This window comes from Acaromyces ingoldii (assembly GCF_003144295.1).
Source record: "Acaromyces ingoldii strain MCA 4198 unplaced genomic scaffold FA10scaffold_3, whole genome shotgun sequence".
Taxonomy (NCBI): Eukaryota; Fungi; Basidiomycota; class Exobasidiomycetes; order Exobasidiales; family Cryptobasidiaceae; genus Acaromyces; species Acaromyces ingoldii.
Genome location: NW_020290249.1, coordinates 1027281 through 1051838, shown reverse-complemented (window position 1 = coordinate 1051838; position 24558 = coordinate 1027281). Strand labels below are relative to the sequence as shown.

General features: G+C 56.5%; 15 protein-coding genes across 15 annotated transcripts; 10 read left to right on the top strand and 5 right to left on the bottom strand.

The window, feature by feature from the left end:
- The first annotated feature begins 500 nt into the window (after nucleotides 1–500).
- FA10DRAFT_266742 (putative GLN1-glutamate--ammonia ligase) lies at nucleotides 501–2275 on the top strand. The gene is made up of 7 exons (XM_025521621.1): nucleotides 501–617; nucleotides 682–717; nucleotides 784–822; nucleotides 1055–1077; nucleotides 1139–1205; nucleotides 1269–1562; nucleotides 1618–2275. The coding sequence occupies exons 1-7, from the start codon at nucleotides 590–592 to the stop codon at nucleotides 2196–2198; spliced, it is 1068 nt and encodes a 355-aa protein (XP_025377444.1). The 5' UTR covers nucleotides 501–589; the 3' UTR covers nucleotides 2199–2275.
- A 426-nt stretch (nucleotides 2276–2701) lies between these two features.
- On the top strand, nucleotides 2702–4027 carry FA10DRAFT_279425 (NAD(P)-binding protein; the record flags this gene model as incomplete). Its single annotated transcript, XM_025523540.1, has 2 exons — nucleotides 2702–3237; nucleotides 3318–4027. The coding sequence occupies 2 exons, from the start codon at nucleotides 2702–2704 to the stop codon at nucleotides 4018–4020; spliced, it is 1239 nt and encodes a 412-aa protein (XP_025377443.1). The 3' UTR covers nucleotides 4021–4027.
- A 408-nt stretch (nucleotides 4028–4435) lies between these two features.
- On the top strand, nucleotides 4436–5138 carry FA10DRAFT_285957 (hypothetical protein; the record flags this gene model as incomplete). The annotated part of the gene is made up of 4 exons (XM_025524037.1): nucleotides 4436–4458; nucleotides 4540–4625; nucleotides 4822–4889; nucleotides 5121–5138. 4 exons carry the CDS (start codon nucleotides 4436–4438, stop codon nucleotides 5136–5138), a joined length of 195 nt encoding a protein of 64 aa, XP_025377442.1.
- Nucleotides 5139–6286: 1148 nt separating this feature from the next.
- FA10DRAFT_231025 (mitochondrial carrier) lies at nucleotides 6287–7710 on the top strand (the record flags this gene model as incomplete). The annotated part of the gene is made up of 3 exons (XM_025518841.1): nucleotides 6287–6615; nucleotides 6674–7428; nucleotides 7493–7710. 3 exons carry the CDS (start codon nucleotides 6287–6289, stop codon nucleotides 7708–7710), a joined length of 1302 nt encoding a protein of 433 aa, XP_025377441.1.
- A 192-nt stretch (nucleotides 7711–7902) lies between these two features.
- FA10DRAFT_260108 (hypothetical protein) lies at nucleotides 7903–8460 on the top strand (the record flags this gene model as incomplete). The annotated part of the gene is made up of 2 exons (XM_025519998.1): nucleotides 7903–8343; nucleotides 8398–8460. The coding sequence occupies 2 exons, from the start codon at nucleotides 7903–7905 to the stop codon at nucleotides 8458–8460; spliced, it is 504 nt and encodes a 167-aa protein (XP_025377440.1).
- Nucleotides 8461–8555: 95 nt separating this feature from the next.
- Nucleotides 8556–10182, bottom strand: FA10DRAFT_266738 (alpha/beta-hydrolase). Its single transcript, XM_025521620.1, has 4 exons — nucleotides 9624–10182; nucleotides 9308–9558; nucleotides 8903–9245; nucleotides 8556–8822 (listed from the first exon to the last, which is right to left on the bottom strand). The coding sequence occupies exons 1-4, from the start codon at nucleotides 10133–10135 to the stop codon at nucleotides 8633–8635; spliced, it is 1296 nt and encodes a 431-aa protein (XP_025377439.1). The 5' UTR covers nucleotides 10136–10182; the 3' UTR covers nucleotides 8556–8632.
- Nucleotides 10183–10306: 124 nt separating this feature from the next.
- FA10DRAFT_266736 (DNA ligase/mRNA capping enzyme) lies at nucleotides 10307–12016 on the top strand. Its single transcript, XM_025521619.1, has 4 exons — nucleotides 10307–10464; nucleotides 10541–10865; nucleotides 10940–11182; nucleotides 11245–12016. Exons 1-4 carry the CDS (start codon nucleotides 10352–10354, stop codon nucleotides 11899–11901), a joined length of 1338 nt encoding a protein of 445 aa, XP_025377438.1. The 5' UTR covers nucleotides 10307–10351; the 3' UTR covers nucleotides 11902–12016.
- Nucleotides 12017–12166: 150 nt separating this feature from the next.
- FA10DRAFT_266735 (hypothetical protein) lies at nucleotides 12167–13530 on the bottom strand. Its single transcript, XM_025521618.1, has 5 exons — nucleotides 12783–13530; nucleotides 12629–12717; nucleotides 12547–12575; nucleotides 12327–12487; nucleotides 12167–12266 (listed from the first exon to the last, which is right to left on the bottom strand). The coding sequence occupies exons 1-5, from the start codon at nucleotides 13446–13448 to the stop codon at nucleotides 12207–12209; spliced, it is 1005 nt and encodes a 334-aa protein (XP_025377437.1). The 5' UTR covers nucleotides 13449–13530; the 3' UTR covers nucleotides 12167–12206.
- A 131-nt stretch (nucleotides 13531–13661) lies between these two features.
- On the top strand, nucleotides 13662–15133 carry FA10DRAFT_240911 (hypothetical protein; the record flags this gene model as incomplete). Its single annotated transcript, XM_025519226.1, has 5 exons — nucleotides 13662–13699; nucleotides 13771–13849; nucleotides 13916–13974; nucleotides 14033–14532; nucleotides 14604–15133. Coding segments are annotated over 5 exons (1090 nt in total), but the record flags the coding sequence as incomplete, so codon positions are not given.
- Nucleotides 15022–16163, bottom strand: FA10DRAFT_266730 (putative HIS3-imidazoleglycerol-phosphate dehydratase). The gene is made up of 4 exons (XM_025521617.1): nucleotides 15842–16163; nucleotides 15391–15761; nucleotides 15224–15309; nucleotides 15022–15152 (listed from the first exon to the last, which is right to left on the bottom strand). The coding sequence occupies exons 1-4, from the start codon at nucleotides 16004–16006 to the stop codon at nucleotides 15142–15144; spliced, it is 633 nt and encodes a 210-aa protein (XP_025377435.1). The 5' UTR covers nucleotides 16007–16163; the 3' UTR covers nucleotides 15022–15141.
- A 94-nt stretch (nucleotides 16164–16257) lies between these two features.
- FA10DRAFT_266728 (longevity assurance proteins LAG1/LAC1) lies at nucleotides 16258–18229 on the top strand. The gene is made up of 5 exons (XM_025521616.1): nucleotides 16258–16662; nucleotides 16755–17422; nucleotides 17510–17586; nucleotides 17659–17862; nucleotides 17930–18229. Exons 1-5 carry the CDS (start codon nucleotides 16338–16340, stop codon nucleotides 18009–18011), a joined length of 1356 nt encoding a protein of 451 aa, XP_025377434.1. The 5' UTR covers nucleotides 16258–16337; the 3' UTR covers nucleotides 18012–18229.
- On the bottom strand, nucleotides 18182–18902 carry FA10DRAFT_301507 (Trm112p-domain-containing protein). Its single transcript, XM_025524998.1, has 3 exons — nucleotides 18532–18902; nucleotides 18380–18457; nucleotides 18182–18300 (listed from the first exon to the last, which is right to left on the bottom strand). Exons 1-3 carry the CDS (start codon nucleotides 18823–18825, stop codon nucleotides 18271–18273), a joined length of 402 nt encoding a protein of 133 aa, XP_025377433.1. The 5' UTR covers nucleotides 18826–18902; the 3' UTR covers nucleotides 18182–18270.
- Nucleotides 18903–19022: 120 nt separating this feature from the next.
- Nucleotides 19023–20829, top strand: FA10DRAFT_266724 (WD40 repeat-like protein). The gene is made up of 6 exons (XM_025521615.1): nucleotides 19023–19064; nucleotides 19136–19346; nucleotides 19415–19856; nucleotides 19933–20000; nucleotides 20059–20500; nucleotides 20564–20829. The coding sequence occupies exons 1-6, from the start codon at nucleotides 19055–19057 to the stop codon at nucleotides 20780–20782; spliced, it is 1392 nt and encodes a 463-aa protein (XP_025377432.1). The 5' UTR covers nucleotides 19023–19054; the 3' UTR covers nucleotides 20783–20829.
- Nucleotides 20830–20899: 70 nt separating this feature from the next.
- Nucleotides 20900–22765, top strand: FA10DRAFT_301505 (hypothetical protein). Its single transcript, XM_025524997.1, has 3 exons — nucleotides 20900–22144; nucleotides 22224–22454; nucleotides 22520–22765. Exons 1-3 carry the CDS (start codon nucleotides 21008–21010, stop codon nucleotides 22610–22612), a joined length of 1461 nt encoding a protein of 486 aa, XP_025377431.1. The 5' UTR covers nucleotides 20900–21007; the 3' UTR covers nucleotides 22613–22765.
- FA10DRAFT_266721 (Thioesterase/thiol ester dehydrase-isomerase) lies at nucleotides 22616–24501 on the bottom strand. Its single transcript, XM_025521614.1, has 7 exons — nucleotides 24149–24501; nucleotides 24057–24065; nucleotides 23859–23993; nucleotides 23318–23772; nucleotides 23123–23249; nucleotides 22957–23040; nucleotides 22616–22882 (listed from the first exon to the last, which is right to left on the bottom strand). The coding sequence occupies exons 1-7, from the start codon at nucleotides 24395–24397 to the stop codon at nucleotides 22769–22771; spliced, it is 1173 nt and encodes a 390-aa protein (XP_025377430.1). The 5' UTR covers nucleotides 24398–24501; the 3' UTR covers nucleotides 22616–22768.
- Nucleotides 24502–24558: the final 57 nt, after the last annotated feature.

Below are 24558 nucleotides of genomic sequence, written 5' to 3'. Positions count from 1 at the left end.
AAGCCAACGTTGAGCTCTGGATCTGCACGGATCGGAGCCCTTATCTATCTTTTATCCTGACCAATCGTCATGGCTGGAAGCAATGGCTAGACCGGATTTCAGCTGCAGCTCCGACCTCTTCTGCCACCCGGGTGAGGCTGAAGCACCCCCAACCAGGACACGGCGGAAGAATAAGCGCTTTCAATTGGCTCTGGGCTCTGAAGGTGTCAGTCCCTCAAGCGGCTTTCGGCAATTCGCCATGTACCCTTTGTAGTGTAGTAGTAGTAGTAGTGTTACTGTTCTAGTGAGGAAGAAAACGGGGAGACTGAGACTGATCGTGTGCCGCACTGCTGCAACCCCACCCTCTGCCCGCGAATAACGAGGCCCCATTTGAAAATTCATTTTTTCGTTCGCTTCAAACCGAACACGCGAATGACGCTGGCTTTCGCCGGTCAGCCCGTCCCACGAGACGACTTGAAGATAAAGATTGAACCAAGGTCATGAGACAGGAGGGACGCCCTCCCGTTCATAACTTCTTCCACCACCACAACCCCCATTTTCATCACCACCCGCACAGCTCCCTCTTGCCGATCTCTGCACTTTCGACATCATGGCTGTTCCCTTCCTCAAGAACCAGAGTGAGTCGTATCATCTCCCGGGCGAGATCGATTCACATCTGATCATTGTCTACCTCCACGACAGGCCTTCTGGCTCCCTACATGCAGCTCGACCAGCGGGGTGAGTACAGCGATATGTCACTCAGACGTCTTGCAGCCTTCGCTCACACCTCTTTCTGAATTGCAGGAAAGGTCCAGGCTGAGTACATCTGGATTGATGGCGATGGTGAGTGATCTCGCATTGAGGCCCTCTCTGGCACGCAGAGAGGCGCGCACTGGCCAGCTTTGTTTGCCTTTCTGCCAGCGAACCAGTCTGCTCTGGGCGCAGTAAGGCCAGGCGTTCTGAAGCTGAGCCAGAAAGGCCCACCAATTCGGATGGTCATTCCCTGATTCGCCATGGGATCGTGCGACTGACTGCTTTTCTTCTCTCACTCCATTTCCTACTCGATAATTTTCAGGCGAGATTCGCTCCAAGACTACGGTGAGCCCTTAGAATTCTTCTCTGTTGACGTGGACAATTGGCTGATCATTCGATCACGCAGACTCTTGACTCCAAGCCCAAGGCTGTCTCGGACCTCAAGGAGTGGAACTTTGACGGCTCTTCGACCAGTACGTACTTGATCAATTATCTTCGTCACTGAGCATGGCTGACTCCTTCTGGCAATCAAACAGACCAGGCTCCCGGCGACAACTCGGACATTTACCTCCGCCCTGCTGCCATCTACCCCGACCCCTTCCGTGGCGGCGACAACATCATTGTCCTGGCCGAGTGCTGGAACAACGATGGCACGCCCAACAAGACGAACCACCGCGCTAACTGCGTGAAGGTCATGAAGCAGGCCGAGAAGGAGAAGCCTTGGTTCGGAATCGAGCAGGAGTACACGCTCTTTGACATCGATGACAAGCCCTACGGCTGGCCCAAGGGAGGTTTCCCTGGCCCTCAGGGCCCTTACTACTGCGGTGTCGGTGAGTTGCTCGTCTTGTCTCGGAGATTCTTCCGACTGACTAAGAGCGACCACAGGTGCCGGCAAGGTCTACGCCCGCGACATCATCGAGGCTCACTACCGCGCCTGCATGTACGCTGGTGTCGAGATTTCGGGCATCAACGCTGAGGTCATGCCTTCGCAGTGGGAGTTCCAGGTTGGTCCTTGCGAGGGCATCAAGATGGGCGATGACATGGTCATGGCCCGCTTCCTCCTCACCCGGGTTGCCGAAGAGTGGGGCGTTAAGGTCTCGCTTCACCCCAAGGCCGTTCCCGGCGACTGGAATGGTGCCGGCTGCCACACCAACTACTCGACCGAGTCGATGCGCCAGAAGGGCGGCATGAAGGCCATCGAGGCTGCCATTGAGAAGCTGAGCAAGCGTCACGCCGAGCACATTGCCGTCTACGGCACGGACAACGACCAGCGTCTGACCGGCAAGCACGAGACGGGCCACATCGGCAGCTTCTCGTCGGGCGTTGCCAACCGTGGCGCCTCGATCCGTATTCCCCGACATGTCGCCGCTCAGGGATATGGCTACCTTGAAGACAGGCGGCCGGCATCAAACATCGACCCGTACCAGGTCACCGACATCATGGTGACGACGACGCTCCTCATGTAAAGACGATGAAATCGTCAGTCGCCATTTTTCAAAGCTCTTCGAAATTTTTATGTGAAGAAATGGGTATTTTGTGCTGCTAAATTACGGCTTTCCTATTCCATTTCCACGGAAGATGTGTGTGCGTTTGTGTGCAGATTTGGACTTGTCTGCCCTCCTCTCTCCCTGACTTCTGCCCTCCTTCGTACCTGTCTGCCAACGACGGTCGGTTCGTGGTGCTATCGAGCCGCTCACAGATGCCGTCTGACAAATTCCGGGACTCGGAACTCGTTGGTGGAGTCGCCTCCTGTGCCGGTCCTGCGATAAGCTTGAATCCAATTTTGGACAGCTGCTTACGGTAGGACTACAAGGAATGGACAGTCTGTTGGTTGGGACTCGAGTAACAGAAGTATATGAGGAAACGAGAGACACTGCCTGCAAAATGATATATAGTCTGTGTTGAGGAAGGCGATGGAGGGACACTCCCTCTTTGAGTGTTGATCTGAGAAGCAGCAATACGAAGCGACATGACAAGTAACAAGGCAGGCATTCGACAACCGAGGCCCGTGGGCACCGCGCTACGAGCTGTCTCTCTCAGCGAGAACGTTTGGACTGGCATGACCGTGATGCTTGCTTTCTGCTTTGCTCGTGTGCTCAGCTTCATCTTTCGCCAGCCAACGCCTCCGAGCCCGGACAAGCGGCGCCTCGATGGGCAGACGGCCATTGTGACGGGTGCCAACGGAGGAATAGGCTTGGCCATCACAAGAGACCTGTTTCAACGTGGTTGCACAGTGACAATGGCCTGCCGATCTTCGCAGCGTGCTCAAGAAGCGCGCCGTCTGCTCCTCGAAGAGGTTAATGGTACCCCCGGCACGGCCGACAGGCTCAAGATCATGACGCTCGACAGCAGCAATCTTGACAGCGTGCGGGCATTTGCGACGAGCTGGTCTTCCAAAGCCATGATCGCACCTTCCGAGATTGACTTTCTCTTTCTCAATGCTGGCTTCGCCGAGAGGAGCACGGGCATGGGCCGTTTCACCAAGGAAGGCCTCGATCTCTTCTAGTAAGTGTCCCGCAGATAGCGTAGTGGATCGAACTGATCGAAGCCTTCCTGCTGGTCAAAAGTGTCACAAACTTTCTCAGTCAGCATCTCCTCGTCAACTTGCTACTCCCATTTCTCTCCCCCTCAGCTCGGATCATCATCACCTCGTCGCAGGGCGCCTTTTACGCACGCTTCTCTCCCGCTGTGGCTGAAAGGTCAACTGCAAACGTGATCGAGAAGGGATTTCACTACCCGAGCTACCTAAATTTCCATGGCTCTACCGTCCCTCGCTTTGTCAGCGGTGCACAGGATACATTTCACTATGCCCATTCGAAAGCCTTCCAGGTTCTCTTTGCCGACACGCTCCAGCAGATCCTAGTCCACCATCAGCACCCTGCCTCTGTCTGGGAAAGCAGTGGCAAGACATGCAATGATCGAGGTCCTTTCGACGACGTGCGTGTCAACACCTTTCACCCGGGACTCGTCCGTACGAAGATCTTTGATGTCTACTCAACAAAGTCCTTCGCTCAGTCACCCCTCGGCTATGTAGGCAGATACATGATGCATCACCTCGGCCTCGATCCAAAGGACGGCATCCGCACAGCTATGTGCCTCGCCCTGTCGGACGACGAACTCGGAGGAAAGAGTATCCTTCCTGGCGCCTTTTACGAATTCGACAAGGTCCGCAACTTGCCGTGGTACGCCTCGCTGAGCCCGGCGATGCGGCGCAGGCTCTGGACTCGCTTCAACAACGATGCAGGACTAACCGATGCAGACTGGATCTTGAGCAAAAGGGCGTTCTAACGAGGGCAGGTCCTTTGATGATAGGTCACAATTGATTCAGCATTTCCTTCTTCCTAGAGCGTCTCTTACACTTTCCTGCGAGGTGGTCATAAGAATATTAATATCCATTCAAGTATCACACTTCCTTTCTGCAAGAGCGTTCACGATGTCGATCATCATCCATTTCAGGACCTGCAGTGGCCTAATGAGCTCTAAATATCGAAGACGGCTTGAGCACCGTGGCAGAAGGTGTCCGAGCGATTTTCTCCAGCTCGTTATCCAGGGAGTGGGCTTGAGTTGATTGGCCTGAAAATGCACGTGGCGCGCGAATTCTCGTCCAGCCTTCATCGTCGACATTGGCGTTCGTCTCTCTTCTCACCTCACCCTTTCCCCTCTGACGCCTCGAACCTTCGTCGCTTTCCGTTCACACACAACAATGGACTCGCTTGTCAACCGCGCGTGAGTGTCTGCAACAGCTTGCCTTCTCTCGGGAGAGGGACGTTGCAGAAGAAGGGCGCTGACTTGCCTCTCCTCGGACAGCAACACTGTGCCTCAGCGCCAGAGGATCTACCAGGCCGACACCCGTCCCGTCTACCAGCGTCTTCCCCGCTCGAGGCTGTACATGGGTAAGTCTCTCCTCTCCTGGCGAACACCGAAGATCTTTGTTGTGTCGGATCGAGAGGACAGCGTGCGCTTGCCCTGCAGGATAATGCGCGAGCTCTCCGGAGGGCAAGCTCTCCTCCTTCAATGACAATTCAACCTCGAGGGAGACGGAGATATCGAGCTGACAGTTGCTTGCTCCTTTTATTATCTCCTGAATAGGCCTCTTCATGTCGCTCTTCACTGTCGGCATGGTTGGAACCGTTGGTGGCTTCTACAACATGGCAAAGGTGAGTCTTCGTGACGTTGCAGGAGAGCGAATGGTTTCGGCGTGTACGCAAGCAATAGCAGTCGCGGAGGACAAAAGAAAGGACTGGAAATGGGGAGTTGGACGGATCAGGTTAGGAGGTCCGGGTTGCATATAGCGCGAGCAAGAGATCCTTGCGCAAGGAGATGTGTTGTCGAGAAGCATGTCGCCGAGGCTTGGGTTTGCTGACTGTCGCGTTCTGCGCCATCTACAGGGCAAGAAGCAAGACTGAGCAGCTTGTGCTTCCGAACTCAAGTCGTGCTGGCACCTTCATCATCATGCAGAGGGAGAGTCAGCTGTGATTCCTAATCAATACAATTTCAGTACAAAAGGGAAAGATCCTGAAGAAGGGATCCTTGAGAGCGCTTGAGCCCGGCAAGCAGCTACGCTCGGCCTTCTGCAAAGTAAGACTGAGACATGGCCGCTGACTTGAAGCGGAGAAGGACAAAATACGTTGCGCATGCGCATTCTGCACGGTAGTTCAGTCATTGCCAGCTACGACTACTCGAGGGTTCCAGTTTCAATTTCGGGCCTGATTGAGTCCAGAGACAAATGCTTCACGCAAATGCTCCCTTCCCTGCTTCTCCATCAGCGTCCTGCCCGCACCAGCATGCTCTGGACAGAAATGCTCTGTGACGAGTGGTAAAGAAGAAGAAGAAGGCGATCGAGAGGCAGGCGTGAGATTTGTCGGGACATTTCGGGCGCGTGTCCCCCAGTCTTATGACCTCGCAAAGCCTTTTTGGCTGGCCCACCCTGAGACCCAATTCATCTATCAGTCATTTACCGGTCCGAAAGCGAGACGGGTTCAGGGCCTTTCAAAAAAGTCCTTTTTAGGGCAAGGCTTCATTTACTGCCTGCCTGCTTCGACTCTGGGGTTTTAGGCCGCTGCTCTCTCCGGTCGGTCGGTCGGTATCTGTTGTGTCCTTTCTTCGCTCGCTCCACACACCCCACCTTCTCCATCTTTGCTCGGTTCGAGCCGCCCTTGGCGTTATCCTGCTGCTCATTCGTAATCGACCGGAGCGGAAGTAGGAAACGACAGACAAACGGGTTCCCCTAGATGCCGACTCTGCGGTAGCGCAGCGCCCTCTTCAGGAAACGATGGCATCGGGGCCAGGCTCGGCGGAGGCTCGGGATGTGTCGTCGTCGTCCGAAGCTGGGCCTTCGAGCTGGTCGCCCTTGAAGACGCTTGGTCTCTCGGCCACCTCCAACTCGCCCGCAAACGACGATTCGGACGATAACGGTTCGCAGTGGTCCGCGCAGGGCTTGCAGGCGGCACGCCAACGCGCCTATCGGGTGCAGAGACGAGCCAGAGAGTCGCTGGCGAGGCACAGCCCCTCAATTGGCCCCGATGAGGCTTTGGCGAGTAATACGAGCCTTGCGATGGACACGGCAAACCAGGGCCTCCGGCTGAAGAGAAGGGTGCTCAGAAAGCTCAAGAGCGGTGTCGATCAGGAGCAGGACTACGACGACAACGACGATGACGACGACGACGACGAGGAGGGACGCGATGATTCTGGGGAAGGCGTCCTTGCTACCTTGCACGATCTCAAACGAAAAGGCGAAGAATTAGTGGGAGGAGAGGAGGAAGCGGAAGAAGAGGAGAGCGCCGTCAGTGCCGCATTTCTCGTCAGCTACTTTCTCGCGGGGGGAGCCGCGGGCGCTACAAGCAGAACCGTGGTGAGCCCGCTAGAAAGATTAAAGATCATCATGTGAGTACGTCGATCGTATTCTACCACGAGCTTCTTTGGCTGACAGTGGACGGTGCAGGCAAGTACAGCCAAAGTCGATGAAGGGCGACACGAAGCCGCACAAAGGTGCATACAGCGGTGTTGTCTCTGGTCTCGTCAAGATGTGGCAGGAGGAAGGCTTCAAGGGCTTTATGCGTGGAAACGGCATCAATTGTCTCCGCATAGCCCCATACAGTGCTGTCCAGTTCTCCAGCTACGAGATCCTGAAGAACTATCTCAAGGACAAAGATGGCGAGCTCGACGTGCCCAGGAGGCTCACAGCCGGTGCCTTGGCCGGGATAGCCAGCGTCGTGTCGACCTATCCTCTCGATCTGGTCCGCTCCCGCATCTCCATTGCCAGTGCCTCTCTCTACGCCGACGCCAAAGCTGCCACCGGCTCGCTGTCTGAACCACCGGTGGACAGCAAGCCGAAGCGCAAGCCAAGCCGGGCAGAGGTGCGGCGCATCATCGAGGAGCGTCAGAAGAAGGTTCCTGGCATCTGGGCCATGACCGTCAAGGTCTACCGCGAGGAGGGTGGGATAAGGGCACTGTATAAGGGTTGCGTGCCCACGAGCGCTGGCGTGGCGCCCTACGTCGCCATCAACTTTGCTGCATACGAGGCTCTGAGGAAGCGCTTGGCCAACGAGGACGGCGAGATCTCGACGGTTCGCAAGCTCTCCTGCGGTGCCTTGGCGGGAAGCATCAGTCAGACGCTGACCTATCCCCTCGATGTCTTGCGAAGAAGGATGCAGGTGTCGGGGATGAAGGACAGCAAATTGGGGTATTCAGACAAGAGTGAGTGTTCAACCATGTGCATACAACACACCCCCTTCGAGAGAGTTGACGTGGCTTTTTGCAGGCTCTTTTGCGGCCATCCGTACGATTGTGACGAGAGAGGGCTTCTTTGGGCTGTACCGTGGCATCGTCCCCAATCTCCTCAAGGTCGCACCCTCCATCGGGACGTCGTTTGTCACGTACGAGTTCGTGCAGCAGCTGGTGCATCCTCATCCGCCCCACCACCACCATGACAACTCGAGCGAAACGAACAACGGAAATGGGCATTCGAAGCATCATTGAGTTACTCTTGCATATGATCATAACCCTATCGCCATCATTGCCTTGCTTTGGTCATCATCTGTGCTGTTCCGTCGCCATTACCATCATCACACTACCCAGGTCTCTTCTTAGAATAAAAATGTCAAATTTTGTGAAGCGCGCGCTCAGGCCATCTTCTTCTCATCTCCACCACCTACCACCTTTGTCACCGCCATGAGGACTCGCCTGCCACGCCTGTCACGCCTGTCACGATCACTCTTTGTCCTTCTGGTCTTGACGATCCTCCTCGTCGCACCGGTACTCTCTGCAGCAGACGCGCCTCTCCGCAAGGCCTCGGGCCCCTACCTCTGCCGCTGCACCTGCTTCGTGACCAACACGACGCTGGTGCCGCTGTATGCGCCCGTGGACCCGCGCAACCCCTGCTCGACGTGCACGCGGCAGTTTTGCCTGCAGCAGGGCCTCGAGGCCTGCAAGGGCGCCAAGCTCGAGCGGCCCAACGAGGACACGGGCTCGGGGTGGGAGGGCGAGGTGTGGGCGCGGTGCCTGCAGCCGGCATCGAGCCGCGACCGCATGATCCTCTCCGTCTACGTCTTGGTCGTTGTCGCTCTCCTCGTCTTTTCAGCCACGAGGGGCCGGATCGCCTCGCTTCTTGGAGTGAGTCGCACTGAGAGGAATATCTGTTGTGAGGGGACATAGGCTTACGTGTAGGAGTTGCAATTCAGGAGCAACGGATCCAAGGGGGTGGAGCAGGGGCCGTCTATCGAGCGGTGATGGCGTCCCCGTGGCTGCGTGGCCAGTCGTCATCAACACGGCAAGGCTGAATACAGGCCAGACACTTCTGATAGCAACACTTGTACGATATACCATGAACTTGCTCTGCTGCGAATCCGTGCATTTTACGGAGCCGAAAAAGTTAAAAGAAAGGGACAGAGAAGAAGGGAAGCTACAGCCACCTCGCCATGCGTTGCTCGATGCGCTTGTTCTCTTCGGTATAGATGAACGGAACGACCGTGAAGTCGTGTCCGGCCAATGGCTCAACGACGTGCTCGACCTGGCCAGACCTGCCTGCCTTTGACGCAGTCTCGTAGTGACGCACGAGCGCCTTGATCTCGTCCTGGAACAGCTCGAGGGCCCTGCACGGTGCAAGTAATGCATGTGAGCTCACAGCATAAGGGCAAGAGGAAAGAAGAGACAGAAAAGAATGAACACGCACCCAGAGACGACGATACACCGGGGAAAGTTGTCAAAGAGGTCCTCTTCTGTTTCTCGATTGACGCAGACGGCGCTCATCCACCTCGAGCGCAGGACAGAAGGGGGCAATCCGACGACGAGACGATCGCGGGCGGTTATGCAGCCTTCTATTGTGAGGAACTCAAACTTTGCGTGCTTGTTGAACGACGACGAAGGGCCCGCGGATGCGTGCGAAAGCGACAGGTCAACCCAGGGCGAGAAGAGGAGAAGAGAGTCGGCGATGGGCGAGCTTGAAGTGAACAAGCCTTCTTTGGACAGCGGTCGATAGTCTCGGAGGTAGCGGGCAAGCGCAAGGGCCAGATTGCCTTGAAGGAATGCCGAGGTAAGCGAGGAGAAAGAGGATGCTAAAAATCGACACACAACGCACCACCAGCAGAATCGCCAGCGAGGACGATGTTTTCGGGCTTGAAGGAGCAGTCCTTGACGAGATAGATCCATGAGGCGAGTGCATCTGCCAAGATGCCCGGGAAGGCGGTCTCGTCACTCAGGCGATACTCGGCTGCGAAGAGGCGCTTGGGCGCTCGCGGGCTGGGCGACTTGTTCGATGCACGTAGGAGGAGCAAAGGAAGAGCAGCGATCGGCCCGCTAGGGTGGGCGCTGTACTCGATGTACCCACCGCTGATGAAGAAGAGAATGTCAGCCTATAAAGCACCGCTTACACACAAATGCTGCCTTGCACGCACCCGTGGAAGAACAAAAAGACCTTTTCGCCTTCCTTCGCACGTCGAACGCCGTTCTTGGCGTGGTGATCGCGGCCGTACCAGAAGCCAGGGATGCGCTTGGTGGTGCAATGTGCGCTATCGAACCAAAGCTTGATATCGCCCTCGAGCGTTGCCTGCCCGTCAATGGGTGGTACCCACACTGGCGTCGCAGGAGCACCGACCTTGACCAGAGGCAAGACGGACTTGTTGATGCGCCCAGAAAGGATATTGAGCATCCTTGTGTTCTTCCTGTACGATCCTAGACATTTCACAAGTAGCGAGCGACCCAGTGGCCATTGCGGGTGAGGCCGTGTGAGGCGAGGAAGGAGCACGTAGGCGATGGTACGGATTGGAAGCTGCACGAAGAGGACCTGGATCAAAATGAAGAGATGCACAAGCGTCCGCAACGGTTGTCGCGACAGCAGCGAGCGCAGCGCCGGCGCCTTGGGAGCAGCATGCTCGGACGCGGTAGCGTCCAGACGTTTATTGACCATGTCGGATCACGAACTGTGCCCTGGCTTCCTAACCCACTCTTTGTGGGTGATCCTTCCTGCTCGGCGGCGGCGGCGTGAAAGGGCACCCAGAAAGGCCGTGCGCAATTCCACGTGGTCTTTCAAGGTGGAGAATGTGTGCTTTGACAATTTAGAGCCCACCTTGTGTCAAGCCCCATCAGTGCCTGATCAGGACTCGTGCAGCAGGCGGGCAGCGCCATGCTCGACGAAGATTCCGCTGAGGTCGCCGGAATAAAGCCAAAGGTGCTTCTGGAAGTGGGCGAGAAGCGGACGGCAAAGGGAGCCGCAAAGGACCCTTATATTCAAAAGAGGTGTGTTGGCCCCGGAGCAACTCTCCTCGGACTTCGAACAGAACAGCCGCTGAGCGGACTTTGCGCTCCCTGACAGACGGGCTCAGGGCTTTTACTCGTGCACCTGCCCCTCATGGCGCAACAGCAAAGGTCCTGAGGCGGAGAGAACGTGCTCGCATCTCAAGAGCCTGCTCGGCGAGGCTTACGAGGCTGCGCGGATCGAAGATGCCAAAAACGACAAACCAGTTCTGTCGCAGCAGTCGCCGGGAAATAGGAAGCGGAAAGAGAGAGAAGAATTTCCGGGTCTCGACGATTCCTTTCCACACGCTGAGGGTAGTGAGCAGGATGGCTTGCGGCGGGAGAAGAGGCTTCAGAATTGGAACGAACGAAATACCAATGGCCCCCGCGGTCTCAATGGAGGGGTGAGAAAAAAAAAGGCGTTGGCTCCAATGAATGTCAGCCCGCCAAACTGACCAAGAGCACTGTGCTACTTCAGAGTGAGCTGTTGCTGGCGACAAAGTGGCCAGAAGACAAGGATCCGAGCGGATACTGGATCTCGGAGAAGCTCGACGGGGTGCGCGCATGGTGGGATGGCTCGCGCATGTGGGCACGATCGGGCCGGCCCTGGAATCCGCCGGAATGGTTCAAGCAGAAGCTTCCCCAGGACATGCACCTCGATGGCGAGTTATGGATTCGAAGGGATGCCTTTGACATGACATCGGGCCTCTGCAGGCGTTTTGTGAGCCCCCTTTGCGATCGAGTGCAAGCCCGCTCGTAGATGAGACTGACTCCTTCCGTCAGGATAATGAGAGCTGGACTCAGATTAATTTCATGGTATTTGACTACACCAATGCGTCGCTTCTATACGAAGAGAGGCTCAAAGAGCTCAAACGTCGGCTACCCGATGGCGAGCTGTCCCCTGACCAGGTGCAGTCGGCCAGTCGCGGCGGACACATCTGTGTCTTGCCGGCCGTCAAGTGCGAGAGCCGTTCACACTTGCACGAGCTCATGTTCAAGGTCCTCGACTCGGGCGGTGAGGGCTTGATGCTGCGGCAGCCGAGATCAAAATACGAATTCAAGAGAAGCAAGACACTATACAAGTACAAGCACTGGTACGATGCCGAGGGCCTTGTTGTCGGACAGGAATACGGCGAGGGCGAGCACAAGGGGCGCATGGGAGCCGTGGTAATGGAGATGGAGAGCGGCAATAGACTCACCGTCGGGTCGGGATTTACTCATGCGCAGCGAGACGCTTGGCAGCCCAGCGTGGGCAAGATCATCCGCTATCGCTTCCAGGAGCTTAGCCACGATGGCTTGCCTCGTTTCCCAATCTACGAGGGCGTCGCAACGGACAAGGTTCGACCTCGCGATGCAATCGTCCGTTCGACGCAGTACCGCGCAGCGGCTTCGCTGTCGCAGGCAGGCCCTTCGACGCCAACGAAAAGGCAACGACATTGAGAGACCGCCTCGTCACTTGAAACTGCATTCATTGTACATTATCACTACACTGGAGCGTCGCTCTTTCTCGCATCTGTATCTCCTCTTAGCATCTAGCAACCCAATCATTTTATACTCTCTCAGGTTTCGTCTCAGCCTCGAGAGCACCTCGCTTCGCTCCAGGCACAAGCGGAACAGAATGGTAAATCCACTCGCATTCGGTGACATTTCCGGCATTCTGATAAAGGTCTCAAACAACACGAGAGCAACCTCGCAACATCTAAGCCCTTGCTTCCCTATCATATTTCCCCACTTGGCCTCTTTCCCTAGTCCAGGGGCAGAATGGAAGGAATAGGCCCCTTTGGCACGACGCGGGTCGGGTTAATCTACGAGGGAAGAAGCGTTGTGTGTCAGCTCAGCAACTAGATAGGACAAGACGAGCTCACCTGAGGATGGCTCTGGTAGTAGTGAGCTTTGATGCTTTCAAAGTCGGTCGTGTCCTTGAAAGCTGCAGAATTTGGTCCCTTCCAGTACAGGTTGCGGAGCCATCGGTGAAGCTGAGGGTAGCCACGTCGAATCGTGTCGAAGTTGCACTTGAAGTGGCCGACTGTGATATGATACCGTGAGCTCTAGCCTGACAGTCCCGCTGCGCGGACGAGCACTTACCGTATACGGGATCAAACCGAACGATGGTTCTACGAGGTCGAGTGAGCTTGGTCGCTTGCATCACTAGAACGAACACACTCACGTGAAGAGACGGACGTCTGCCTCGGTCAGCTTGCCGGCGAGCAGGAATTCCCTGCCGTCGCTGAGGATCTTCTCGAGGCGATCAAGACTCTGTGAAAGGTCCTCACATACTGCTAAGCTAAAATCGCTGATGCTGCGATAAGAGCGACACATACCTCAAAGAGGGGTTTGACGTTCTCCTCGTATGCCTGCTGAGTCGTTGCAAAGCCGCTCTTGTAGACGCCATTGTTGACTGTATTGTAGACCCATTCGTTGATGCCGTCGATTTCAGCCCTGAGCTCCTGGGGGTAAAGATCGATGGACTTGAATTGAGGCTCGACAAAGTCATCGAAGCAGTGGTTGAGCATTCGGATAACCTCCGACGACTCGTTGTTGACAATGGTATTGAGCTTGTTGTCCCAGATGACGGGCACAGTGCATCTCTGCGAGTAGTTGGGCTCTGCTGCAAGGTAGAATTCGCGAATACGCTTCTTGTTCTCATGTCCAGGAATGTGATTGCCCGTGCCAGGCACACCAAGACCAGCGGGCTCGTCGTACGGAACGAAGCTCCAGCCTTCGGAACCCAAGAGCGAATCTACGATGGTCACAGGAAGCAGGTCCGGGACCTTGTCGATGCCCTTGAGCGAGCGCACAATGAGCGCACGGTGGGCCCAAGGGCAGGCCAAGGCTGCAATGAGGTGGTAGCGGTTGCGTTCGGGCTTAAATTTGGCGTCGGCCTCGCCGGAGATGGCATCGCGGAACGACGAGACTTGACGACGATAGTGGCCATCTTTGCCTGCGAAACTCATCGATCCATCCTTGTACTCTTGAGACGCCGACATACTGGCGGTGGAGAATCGAGAGGAGAGGCAAGAGCTTCGGTGAATAGGTAGGGCTCTCCTCAGTACACCCAGGAGCATCGAGTGGCTTCGGGCTGCTGGGACCGGGTGGAGGACAAGGTGGGAAAGCTAATATTTGCACGTGGAGCGAAACACCATCCAAAGGACGCGCTCGTTCTTCTCGTCGCCATTTCCCACCTTCCTTCTCGAAAGCAACATGTCACAGCCTCAGCGAGGTTCCAGAGTCGTGTTCGGTGAGCTAATCTGAGCGAGTTGTGCAGAGTTGCCGGGCCTAATGCTTAATTTCCCTCTTCATGGATTACAGTGGGGAACATCCCCTACGACATGTCAGAGGAGCAGCTGGTCGAGGTTTTCAGAGAAGTTGGCACAGTCAAGGGATTCAGGTGAGAAGCTTGCCTTACTGGCCTGGTACTTGCCGTCATCAGCGACAACTGAGACCATCCATGCAGGCTCGTCTTTGACAGAGATACGGGCAAGCCGAAGGGCTACGGATTCTGCGAATTTGAAGGTGAGCTGGACCAGCTGCCATAAGGCAGAGGCGTAATGCTGATAATTCTGTGATATAGATGCCGAGACGGCTGCTTCGGCTGTGAGGAATCTCAACGACAAGGAGGTAGGCGGGCGACCGATGAGGATCGACTACGCCGACATCGACCCGCTCTTCGAAGGACGAACCACACAAATGGGTCAAGTGGATGATGATCTTCAGAATCGACCACGAGGACCAGGAGGCGGTAGAGGCGGCAGGGGCGGCTTCGGTGGAGGATATGGCGGAGGGGGAGGACCGGGAGGGATGGGCAGGGGGATGGGAGGCCCGCCACAGCTTCCTCCGAACCTTCCTCAGGGCCAACCTTTGGCTCCCGGCATGGGTGCGACCGACTCCATCTCGCAGACACTGGCCGCCCTGCCCCCGAACCAGATGCTGGACATCTTGAGCCACATGAAGTCGCTTGTCACATCGTCTCCCGATCAGGCCAGGGCCCTTTTGGGCGGACACCCACAGCTGGCATATGCCCTCTTCCAAGCAATGCTCATGATGGAAGTCGTAGACCCGAATATCCTCCAGGTGAGTCCGAGTCAACATCATCGAAAATTTGTCATTGGCTCTCGCTGACAAGGGTCTTCTGTTTCCTCCAGCGCATTCTCGCATCTTCTGGTGCTCTGGGAGGAGGTGGTCCACCGACTGGTCCAGGCCCGATGCCACCCCACGCCCAGCAAATGGCACCACAAATGGGCACGCCTCAAATGGGAACACCACCGATGGCCAGGCCTCCTTATGCCAGCGGACCGCCTCAGGGTCCACCTTACATGCAGCAGCAAGCCCCACCACCGCCGGCGCCTCCAGCAGCGGTGCCAGGCGCCCATTTACCAGAAGAGCAGAGGGTGAGTCTGTATGCGCTTGGGCACTTTGCAACGATTGCTAATGGAACCACGAATCTGCAGCAACTCCTCGAGCAAGTACTCCAGCTCACGCCGGCGCAGATCAGTGCTTTACCACCAGACCAGCAGGAGGGGATCCGGCAGCTCAAGGCCTCTCTGGGTCACGGCTGAGAGTCCTTTGTGTGTCAAAGTCAAAATTAAAGTCCAATCCCAGGCAATGTATTCTACATCAGATCTCCCCTATGATAGTTGGGTAGACCAAGTCCGTTTCAAAGCGAGAGAGATCCGACCGCATTCACAGAACGCCTGATGTGTTGTAGGCACATTGTGTCAGCCATGCAGCCTGTCAATAAATGGAAAGGAGAACGTCAATTCACCTTTTGTGGAGGGGACGTCGTCGAGACCGGTCCGCGAGACAGCCTCTTTGATGGCGAGCGCCAAAGCCTTGAACGCTGACTCGGAACTGGAGATGAAGAGAGAGTCAGGCAAACAGAAATGTGTATACGAGGCAGAGAAGTAGAAATTCTGGGAAGGAGAGACTCACCGATGGTGATCGTTGTCTCCACGGAGGCAGTCAACGTGGAGCGTGACGCCGGCAGCCATGGCGAAACTGTGAAAGATGTGAGGAATCATTTCGCAGCTGAGGTCGCCAATCTTTTCGCGCTTGAGGCCGAGCTCGGCGACGCAGTAGGGCCGCGACGAGATGTCGATGACGGCGCGGGACAGTGCCTCGTCGAGGGGCGCATGCCCGGTGCCGTAGCGCTTGATGCCCTTTACAGGCCCCAGAGCTGCCTTGAAGGCCTCTCCCAGTGCCAGGGCACAGTCCTCGGCAGAGTGGTGGTCATCGATCCACAGGTCGCCATCGCAGACAATCGACAGCGACATGCCGCCGTGCTTTGCGAGCGCGTGGAGCATCTGCAATGACAGGGGAGCGCTGTTAGCGGCTTACGTGCTCTCGCTGCTCAGAAAGAGAAGTCTTCGAGATCTAAACGCACATGGTCAAGGAAGCCGATGCCCGTCCTCACGCTGATAACCTGAGGCGCCAGCTGCGGGTGCACATCGAGGCTCAGGCTGCACTTGATCTTTGTCTCGTTGGTGTTGCGCTCCACGGCGGCGCTTCGGACCGAGAACGGGGCCGAGGAAGGTGCGACGTCGCCCATGATGATGCTATTTGCTGTGAGCGGCGACGAAATCGAAGCAGATCTTTGCGACGTTGGTGGAGTGGCGACGGTCCTGCGTGTCACAGCTGAGCTAGAAGAAAGCAGAAATCAAAAGTCAAAAATAAAGATAGCAGGCAATCGAAGCGCGCGTTCTCTTCGCCTTGAACGAAGAGCAAAGCTTGGCTTTTTTGGTTTTGGCTTATTTATTGCTTTCGACACCGACAAGTTCACACCACGTTTAGAATTAGTGTCGAAAATTCCTGAGCATGCATCTCTCCTTCCGATTCCATCAACATAACGTAGCATCAGAACTACCACCGCGTCCATCACCATGTCGACGACGGCCACGCCCAAGGGTGGGGCCAGACAGCGAGGATCCTCGGTCAGCAAGGCCATCTCCGAGGTCAATACGTACACCGATGGAGCCAGCGTCTTGCCTTCGCAGGACGGAAACGAGAACCCGGCAGCCGAGATGAAGGCGACGCTTGCGGGTGAGAAGAGCAACGTAGCCTCATCATCCTCGTCGTCGACGCGCGGTGACAAGGGCAAACAAGCCGTCGCGAAGAAGAGCAGCGCTCCCAAGGCGGACGAGCATGTAAGCAGGAGCCAGGGACTTCTCAAGGACATCATTACCTTCCGATGGATGACGGAGCCAGGTGAGGTACCGACGGGCTATCATGTCGTCGTCCGGCTATCACCTTCGGCACTGCCGTGCTTGCAAGAGGACTGACAAGTGCGTTCCCGACAGCCTCATCGGCCAAGCTCGCTGGCATCATCATTGTCCTCTGGCTCAACTGGCGGCTCCTTACCCCCCACGTCGCCAACCCGTTTGAGCCCTTCCTCTTTCTCTCGCACCGCATCCCTGTCGCGACTGTGCTCCTCGAGGAGCCGAGCGTGGCGCTTCGAGGCGATACCGTGCGTTACCAGAAGGGCTACAAGGACCTTCTCTTCATCCTCTTCTACATCATCGTCTTCAGCTGCATTCGACAAACGACGACGCTGTACATGTTCAAGCCCTTTGCCGCGTGGTGGGGTATCAAGAACGAGCGCAAGCGCGAGCGGTTCACCGAGCAGGGCTACGCCTTCCTCTACTGGGGCACTGCCGGCCTGCTTGGCCTCTATGTCATGTCCTTCCAGGAGAGCTGGTGGTTCCAGCTCGAGCACCTCTGGCTCAAGTACCCGCACTGGCAGATGCGGCCCGAGCTCAAGACCTACTACCTCCTTCAGCTCAGCTACTGGCTCCAGCAGGCCCTCGTCATGCTTCTGCGCCTCGAGGCGCCACGCAAGGATTACTACGAGCTCATTGCCCACCACCTCGTCACCCTCTGGCTCATCGGCTGGTCCTACCTCATCAACCTGACCATGATTGGGACGACTGTCTTTGTATGCATGGACATCCCTGACACCTGGCTCGCTGTGAGTGTGGACTTGCTCGCCTTGCTGTGTTTTGATGAATATGCGGTTCTGACTCCTGCGCACTGCGTCTGCCACCCACGACGACAGGCGGCCAAGGGTCTCAACTACCTTGGTCTCGACCTAGCTGCCACGATCATTTTTGGCATCTTCATGTTCATCTGGACGTGAGTTTTGGTCTAACCTTGCGAATCCAGCCTTGCCTGCTGAATGCGACTCTGCTACCCTCGCACTTCCAGCTACTTCCGCATCTACCTCAGCGCCGTCACTCTCTGGTCCGTCTGGTACCAGTTCGACCTGATTCCAGCCTACACGAAGTACTTCCTCCCCAGCAAGGGCGTCTGGCTCACCTGGTGGATGAAGTACCAGGTATTTGCGCCCCTCTTCCTTCTCCTGCTCCTCAACATCTTCTGGTACGTCCTCATGTGGCGCGTCATGATCCGGTAAGTCTTCCCTCTGTCTCCTCTCCAATGACGTCCGCAGAGCGCTGATTCGATCACCGTCCCTTAGCTCGATCCAGGGCATCAGCGGCGACGTTCGCGAGGAGGGCGAGTACGACGACGATGAGGAAGAAGAGAAGAAGAAGGAGTAGGTGGGGAAGTTTGGTCGTAACTCAAAGAAGAGCCGTGAGATGTACAAAGATAAGGAAAAAGAAGAGGAAGAAGACAAAGGGAAGGGAAGAGAAACAGGGACAATTGTCACACTCTCAGACTTGTCTCTCCTTGCGGAATGCATTTGCTCCTGGCCTAGCTTGCTGCCTTTGTCGTCTGCCTGAGTTGATGTATGATTGCCGCACGCATGAATAAAAGTACAAATGTCGCTCTGTCGTTGGTCTATGTTCCCTGGCGCTGTCACCGCGCCAGCTCGTGCTCGGCGAGGAGCTGCAGCGAGAGTGTTGAAGGTCGTGTCAGTACGCGGGCCTCTGGCGCGGAGATGGAGAGAAAGAGAGATCTCACTCACCATATTTGGGATTCCATTTCGGATCTGGAAGACGTGAGAGCAGTTCGGGCACAGCATCTGCCCCTCTACGATGTGCATCTGTCCAACCGTCTCGCCCAGCGTCAGGTCATCTGCCCATGCCGCTGCTCTCTCCAGGCCCTGCCAAGACTCACCTCGAGAAGCACATGGTGGACCTTCTTCAGCAGCTCTTGGTCGAGCATCGGGTCATCGAGATCCGGCGCCGACTTTGGCAGACCTTCACCGACGTCGCTGCCGAGGGAGCGTGCGGCCGAGACGAGGGCGTCCCAGTCGACCTTGGGAAGAAAGCCGCGGACAAAGGCCTCGTTGAAGTCGGCCTCGATGAGCTCCAGCTTGGTGATCTGCTCAAAGCGCAACGGGAAGTTGTTGGACGTCTGTGTGCAGGTTCGTGCGTGGCACGCGAGCAGGTTGTGTGTGATGAGCCGCATCGTGATCAAACTTGTCTTTTGGCGAGAAACGAGAGTAGCACTGACGGCGGCTGTGAGGCGAGAGAAAGAGAGAGAGCGTAGGATGAACCACCGACAGGCGCGAAGAGGAAAAAAATAAAAATTGGGTTGGCTATCACGTGGATTTCTCCACCTTTTGGTGCTTCTTCGTGACAGGCTCACTTTATCCTCTCTTCGCGCGCACGCACAAAGAGGGAAGACCGAGTGCTGGATGAACGCGAGTGGGTGCTCACAGCCCAAGAGAGACGCCGCTCGATGGCGAAGTTCAGCTGACTAGTATTTTCCCTCGCAGATCCTTTCGCCGTCCAGGCGCCCGACTCGGTCGAGAGCATCCTTGACAACGCCGCTGCGTCCTGCATCGAGTTCAACCACGGGCCAGGTCTCTTTGCGGGCCAATATCTCGCCTCGGGCCGGTCCGATGGCTATGTTGCTATCTGGGACATCGAGACAAAGGGCCTTGTGAGGTGGCTGGAGGGGCACGTCAAGACAGTGACGAGTGTCAAGTGGGTCGTCGTGCTCTTGCTTCAACCCACGCTGCTTGTCCCACTGTGTCGCTGACTGGCTCGAGCAGTTGGTCAAAGTACAACCGCTACCTGGCTTCCAGCTCCCTCGACTGGAACGTAATCGTTTGGGACCTGGCAAAGGGAGCGGGCGAAAGAAAGAGGACTCTCCGGTTCGACACTGCCGTACTCAGTGCCCGCTTTTGCCCCACTGACAGCAGAATTCTCCTCGTCGTGCTCGAGTCGCAGCAGGCTTTTCTAGTGGATCTACGGAAGAGAAGGAGACGGAGACGAGCTTCCAATGGCGCAGCACCGGCCGAGCCTTCCTCTCCGTCACCATTACAGGGCGATGACGCCGAAGTGCGCACCGAACTGGGCCTGGATGCCTACCAGACTGATGCTCAGGCAGCGCCGTCGTCGATCATCAGTGCGATTTTCTCGCCAGATGGTTCCAAAGTGTTTGCGGGTACGTCGAAGGGCGATATCCTCGTCTTGGACAGAGACACGGGCAGAGTGAGTGTCAAAAAGGCCCATGCCTCAGAAGATTAGAGACTTTGACACTGCCCTTCCAACCTCGTCTTCCCGCCAGCTTCTTCATAAGATGGGGGCATCGGGTGCGTCGGGAGTCAAAGAACTTGCTTTTGACAGACTGGGGCGGTGAGTGGAAGCAAGCGGCCGTGCTGGTCTGATGGAAAGATCTGACTTTCGTTGGCAGGACTCTCGTCGCCAACTCAAACGACCGTGCCATTCGACTGTTCAGCGTCATGGTGAATCGCCAGAGTGGCGATCGAGACGAGATCTCTATGACACCGCTCTTTCGATTCCAAGACCAGGTGAATCGAACACCGTGGATTGGCATTGGGTTCAGCGGCGATGGAGAGTACGTTTTTGGAGGTGCTGCGCACAAGATCTCGCACGACATCTACATCTGGGACCGAAGCGTGGGGGCCCTGGACAAGGTGCTGCGAGGGCCGAGGGATGCACTAATTGCGGTGGACTGGCATCCCAATCGTGCCATCCTGGCCTCGGTCTCGCATACCGGCACCGTCAATCTTTGGTTTACGCCGCCCACTGAGATCTGGAGCGCCTTTGCGCCTGGATTCGAGGAGCTCGAAGAGAATGTGGAATACGAAGAACGGGAAGACGAGTTTGACCTGGTCAGTGTCTCCTCTTTCCCCTTTTCTCCGTTTGATGTACTTGCTCATGAGAAGTCACAACAGGAAGACGAGGACGAAGTTACCCGCAGAAAGCAGGATGAAGAAGAGGCAGACGTTGACATTCTAGCTCGACGAATGACTAGGAACACGTCCAAACCGGCATTGCTGCTTGACAGTGGCGACGGTGAGCTACAGGAAGAGCCCGATGATGATGTGGACGACAGCTTCTGCCTGCCTGTACGATTATCCTTAGACTTGCCAAACCTAGACGAGGACCAATGAGAAAGCGCTGATTTGTCAAGGTCCGTGCGGCCTATGTGTCAACGGAGAATTAAAAAAAATCAAAAAGATCAAACGTAAAGATGAGATAGGCAGGTAGGTAGGTCATTTGAACTAGCCCGCGTCTGTTCACACCCAGGTCATTGGAGCCACACCCCGAGCTGTGAGCTGTCCCACACACCACACTATCAACACTTCACATTACAACGCTGCCAGCGCCCTTGGATCATGGTTGACAACGGGGGCAGCGTCATCAATCTGTCCAAGGCGCTGAGCCAGCTGGACACGTCACCCAGCTCCTTGTCCAAGGGCGCTTCTCGCCAATTTGACTTGCTGCTCCCCGACGGCAGTGCAGTCACCCTCGACATTGGTATCCACGATGCCGGCACTTTTGAGCACGATCGTATCTTCAAAGCATCGCTCTACCTCCGGCACAGGGCGATTGAAGAGAATGGGCACTCGAGCAGCAAAGACGATTCTTACAAGCCCGTCATCGCCAGCAAGCTCGACACCCGTCACTTCCCCCTCGAGATGTACTGCCAGCCACCCAAGCCGCGCTATGGTCACCCCAATGAGGAACCAGACGACAACTCGCCCGCAGAGCGCAGCACGAGGCTCGCCAACGCTCGCTTGGACGTGGGCAAGTCGCGCTCGGAGCAGCCCGACGACGTTGTTGCCTCGCTCTGGATCCAGCTCTACGCGCTCCACACCCTCTTTCCCAACGAAGAGGCATTCAACGTGGCGACGTCGTCGGCATCGTCGACGGCCAGCAGGGACACTTCTCGTGCCTCCAGCTCTGCCGCCGCTCTGCTTCTTGCCTCGGGACTAGCGGTGCCTCACCCTACCCATTCATCGCCGTCGTCGTCGTCGTCGCCAGCATCGTCGTCTGCGTCCTCCACCTCACAATTCGCTGCCAACACTGTGCTCGCCACACGTTCAGCATTCTGGCAGTCGAGCTACCCATTCTCGCGCCCTCCCTGGATCCTTCCCAGCATCGCAGTTGGTGACCCGCAGGCCAATGCGCATGCCTTTCCCACCTCCTACACCTTCTCCAACAATATCAACCACCCCGTCCGTCCACCGAAGCTCGCGCCGGACACGTCGTCGCCCCTCTACCGGCGCTTCTCCATCGAGCTCAACCAGACGCTCACGTTTGAGGTGACCTCCTTTAGAAACGACGAGACTGTGGACCTCGTCACGCGCTGGCACAACACTGATCGAGTCGCCGATGGCTGGAGACAGAGAGGGGACAGAGACAAGCAGCGGCAATACCTCGAGTCCGTCGAGGCTTCTCCAAGCAACATGGGCATCGTGGGCAAGTGGGACGGCGCGCCGTGGGGATACCTCGAGATCTACTACGCAAAGGTGAGCGACTTGATTGCGCAAGATCTCCCCCTTCTCTTCCCTCTTTGGCTACCTTACTGAATGCGAGAGACCCCATCAGGAAAGCAACGTTGGGCAATACTCACACATGGGAGATTACGATCGGGGCTTCCATGCCCTCGTCGGCGAAGAAGGCTTCCGAGGCCCCCATCGCGTTCGAACATGGATGGGCAGCCTCATCCATCTCCTCTTTCTCCTGGATCCTCGCACCGAGAAAGTCGTGCTGGAACCAAGGGCGAGCAACACAAAGATGATCGACTATGCCATCATGTGCGGCGGCCACGTCGAAAAGGTGTGTCTTTCCCTTCCTCCTAGCCCTCTTCTTTTGCCTTGTCTAACTAACCGTTCAAAATCTAGCTCATCGACCTGCCCCACAAGAGAGCTGCGCTCGTCGTCATTCCCCGGCAGCGCTTCTTCCAGCTCTGCCCTTTTGGCCCGCTCAACGCCTAAGTGGTCCACTGCCTTTGATTCTTTTCGCGAAAGACACCAGCCACATCTCCTGTAGATTTAGCCAAGGCCCCATCCCACACAACAGGTTCATAAAACCCCAGAAGAGCAAGCATCCAAATGTCACCGAAGCAAAGAAATGTCAATTCCATCGACTCGTCAAAGTTTCGCCTTGCTGCTGCTACTGCTGTCGCCCTCGTCCTTGCCTTTACTGCTGCTGCTTGCCCTTGCCGGCTCGCCCTCGTTCTTGCCACGCACGAGACCCTCCTGGGACTGCCACGGGAAGAAGATTCAGCGGTCAGACATGTGATGCTCCTCTGACATGCTCGACTCTTTGCATTACTCACGAGGACCGCCACGAGAGTGCCGTCCCTCTTGTAGAACCTGCCAAAGACGAGACCCCGCCCGTTCGAGGCGGCCTGAGCTTGCATCTTGAAAGAAAATGGGAAGGCTCCGTTTCTGTGAGTCCAAGGCGAGAAGGAAGGAAGAAGGTGAAAGAAAGGGAAGGCTCACAAAGAAGAGCATAGGCTCGTGGAAGTCAAATGGCTCGTAGAACCAGATGCTGTGGTCGAGCGTGGCCATCATCTTTATCCTCCGGCTGTTGCCCAGGGCTTTTGTGACGGTGCCCAGGAATTGCAGGCTAGAATTTCATCGTCATCGTCACTGAGTCAGAGGAAGTGCGCATCACGGTCTGCAATCTAAACTCACTCGCTTGCATAGGCCAGCGCGGCCTTTTGTGCATCCTCGCCGCCCTGGACCGGCAGCCTCGTCCTCATCCAGAATGCCTGCTCGTACCCAGGCATCGGCAGGCCGTTTTCGTCGTACATGTTGGGCAGCGCATCACGAATCTCGATGGCACTGTCCTGCCGGTCCTTGATCCATGTCTTGAGTCTTGTCTTGATGCCCTCGGGCAGATGGTCCTTCATCTCCTCGAGAAGCCGCAAGTAGCGCTCCTCGTTGAGCGGCGCATCCTCGTACGACGGCAGACCCTCGACAATGTTCCCCTCTGCCCTCTCCCTGCTGAAGCGAGAGGGCAGGCTCACCTCTTCGGACGCCTTGAGCGTGGACAGGCTCATGGGTTGCTCAACCTTGTCGCTCGATCCGGCGGATCGGGGCAGGGCGATTGCAAAGCGTGGTCGGTATGGCTCGGGCACTTGGTACGACTACATGCGCGCAAGCCCACCGGGGCTCCCGATGTAAGCAGTGCTCTTTCTTGACACGCAACCACAGCTCGGAAGCGGGCACTCACCACCGTCATGGTAAAGATGCAGCGACCCTTCTGCTTGGCCTCGACGAGACGGGTCACGTACGAGCCGCCATCTCGGAGCCGCGTCACAAAGTAGTAGATGGGAACGGTGACGTCGCCAGAGAGGAGAAAGTAGCTCTGTATACTTGCTGGTCAGCAAATGACGACGCTCTTCCAAAGACACAAAGGAGACGTCCTCACGTGTAGCGACTGAAGAAACAGAGCAGCGGTATCAGTAAAACTCATCGACATGCTCCAGGAGAGCGGTCTGATGGCGGGGAGTCCTGACTTACATGAACTCGAACATTGTCTCGAACCGTTCGGTTGGCCGCCGTGAGCGCCTGACCGATGACCTGGCCGCCAAAGACGCCCCTGGCATTGGCGGGCAGCCACAGGCTCCCTTGCCGGCTCCGGTACAGGTCCCGGTCCAGGTCTTCGAGCTCGAGGGCTTGGGAGATGTTGGGCCCCACGTTGGAGCCTTCTTCGTACACCGGTGGCCGAAGCTCGTCGTCGGTCGGTACGTGCCTCTTGGATTGCGACATGGTTGGTGCTTGACGCGAATGGAATGGAGGGCGGGAGCGATCTCGGAAGCCCCGAAGGTGCGAGTGAGGGTGAATGGGAGACTTACTTTTTGAAATCAAGCTCGGCTTCCGGCTTGCAGTTTCAACCGCCTCTGCCAATTACTTCTGGTAGTCGTGCCATT

Bases quoted from the DNA above. Each gene is read 5' to 3' on its own strand.
- FA10DRAFT_266742 (XM_025521621.1), top strand. From the start codon at position 590: ATGGCTGTTCCCTTCCTCAAGAACCAGA. The intron at 823-1,054 runs GTGAGTGATCTC...GATAATTTTCAG, and splicing joins CATCTGGATTGATGGCGATG to GCGAGATTCGCTCCAAGACT. The intron at 1,078-1,138 runs GTGAGCCCTTAG...TCGATCACGCAG, and splicing joins AGATTCGCTCCAAGACTACG to ACTCTTGACTCCAAGCCCAA.
- FA10DRAFT_266738 (XM_025521620.1), bottom strand. From the start codon at position 10,135: ATGGTCAATAAACGTCTGGACGCTACCGCGTCCGAGCATGCTGCTCCC. The intron at 9,559-9,623 runs GTGCGTGCAAGG...CTTCTTCATCAG, and splicing joins GTCTTTTTGTTCTTCCACGG to CGGTGGGTACATCGAGTACA. The intron at 8,823-8,902 runs GTGCGTGTTCAT...TGCACCGTGCAG, and splicing joins CGGTGTATCGTCGTCTCTGG to GGCCCTCGAGCTGTTCCAGG.
- FA10DRAFT_266736 (XM_025521619.1), top strand. From the start codon at position 10,352: ATGCTCGACGAAGATTCCGCTGAGGTCGCCGGAATAAAGCCAAAGGTG. The intron at 10,866-10,939 runs GTGAGAAAAAAA...GTGCTACTTCAG, and splicing joins CCCGCGGTCTCAATGGAGGG to AGTGAGCTGTTGCTGGCGAC. The intron at 11,183-11,244 runs GTGAGCCCCCTT...TCCTTCCGTCAG, and splicing joins CGGGCCTCTGCAGGCGTTTT to GATAATGAGAGCTGGACTCA.
- FA10DRAFT_266735 (XM_025521618.1), bottom strand. From the start codon at position 13,448: ATGTCGGCGTCTCAAGAGTACAAGGATGGATCGATGAGTTTCGCAGGC. The intron at 12,576-12,628 runs GTGAGTGTGTTC...TCGACCTCGTAG, and splicing joins GCAGACGTCCGTCTCTTCAC to AACCATCGTTCGGTTTGATC. The intron at 12,267-12,326 runs GTGAGCTCGTCT...CTTCCCTCGTAG, and splicing joins ACTACCAGAGCCATCCTCAG to ATTAACCCGACCCGCGTCGT.
- FA10DRAFT_266730 (XM_025521617.1), bottom strand. From the start codon at position 16,006: ATGGGCGACGTCGCACCTTCCTCGGCCCCGTTCTCGGTCCGAAGCGCC. The intron at 15,762-15,841 runs GTGCGTTTAGAT...CTGTCATTGCAG, and splicing joins GCATCGGCTTCCTTGACCAT to ATGCTCCACGCGCTCGCAAA. The intron at 15,310-15,390 runs GTGAGTCTCTCC...CTTCATCTCCAG, and splicing joins GGAGACAACGATCACCATCG to TTCCGAGTCAGCGTTCAAGG.
- FA10DRAFT_266728 (XM_025521616.1), top strand. From the start codon at position 16,338: ATGTCGACGACGGCCACGCCCAAGGGTGGGGCCAGACAGCGAGGATCC. The intron at 17,423-17,509 runs GTGAGTGTGGAC...CCACGACGACAG, and splicing joins TCCCTGACACCTGGCTCGCT to GCGGCCAAGGGTCTCAACTA. The intron at 17,587-17,658 runs GTGAGTTTTGGT...TCGCACTTCCAG, and splicing joins ATCTTCATGTTCATCTGGAC to CTACTTCCGCATCTACCTCA.
- FA10DRAFT_301507 (XM_025524998.1), bottom strand. From the start codon at position 18,825: ATGCGGCTCATCACACACAACCTGCTCGCGTGCCACGCACGAACCTGC. The intron at 18,458-18,531 runs GTGAGTCTTGGC...ACGGTTGGACAG, and splicing joins TCCACCATGTGCTTCTCGAG to ATGCACATCGTAGAGGGGCA. The intron at 18,301-18,379 runs GTGAGTGAGATC...CTCTCGCTGCAG, and splicing joins GAAATGGAATCCCAAATATG to CTCCTCGCCGAGCACGAGCT.
- FA10DRAFT_266724 (XM_025521615.1), top strand. The intron at 19,857-19,932 runs GTGAGTGTCAAA...TCTTCCCGCCAG, and splicing joins TGGACAGAGACACGGGCAGA to CTTCTTCATAAGATGGGGGC. The intron at 20,501-20,563 runs GTCAGTGTCTCC...AAGTCACAACAG, and splicing joins GGGAAGACGAGTTTGACCTG to GAAGACGAGGACGAAGTTAC.
- FA10DRAFT_301505 (XM_025524997.1), top strand. From the start codon at position 21,008: ATGGTTGACAACGGGGGCAGCGTCATCAATCTGTCCAAGGCGCTGAGC. The intron at 22,145-22,223 runs GTGAGCGACTTG...AGACCCCATCAG, and splicing joins TCGAGATCTACTACGCAAAG to GAAAGCAACGTTGGGCAATA. The intron at 22,455-22,519 runs GTGTGTCTTTCC...TTCAAAATCTAG, and splicing joins GCGGCGGCCACGTCGAAAAG to CTCATCGACCTGCCCCACAA.
- FA10DRAFT_266721 (XM_025521614.1), bottom strand. From the start codon at position 24,397: ATGTCGCAATCCAAGAGGCACGTACCGACCGACGACGAGCTTCGGCCA. The intron at 23,250-23,317 runs GTGAGTTTAGAT...ATGAAATTCTAG, and splicing joins GCGCTGGCCTATGCAAGCGA to CCTGCAATTCCTGGGCACCG. The intron at 22,883-22,956 runs GTGAGTAATGCA...TTCCCGTGGCAG, and splicing joins GCACTCTCGTGGCGGTCCTC to TCCCAGGAGGGTCTCGTGCG.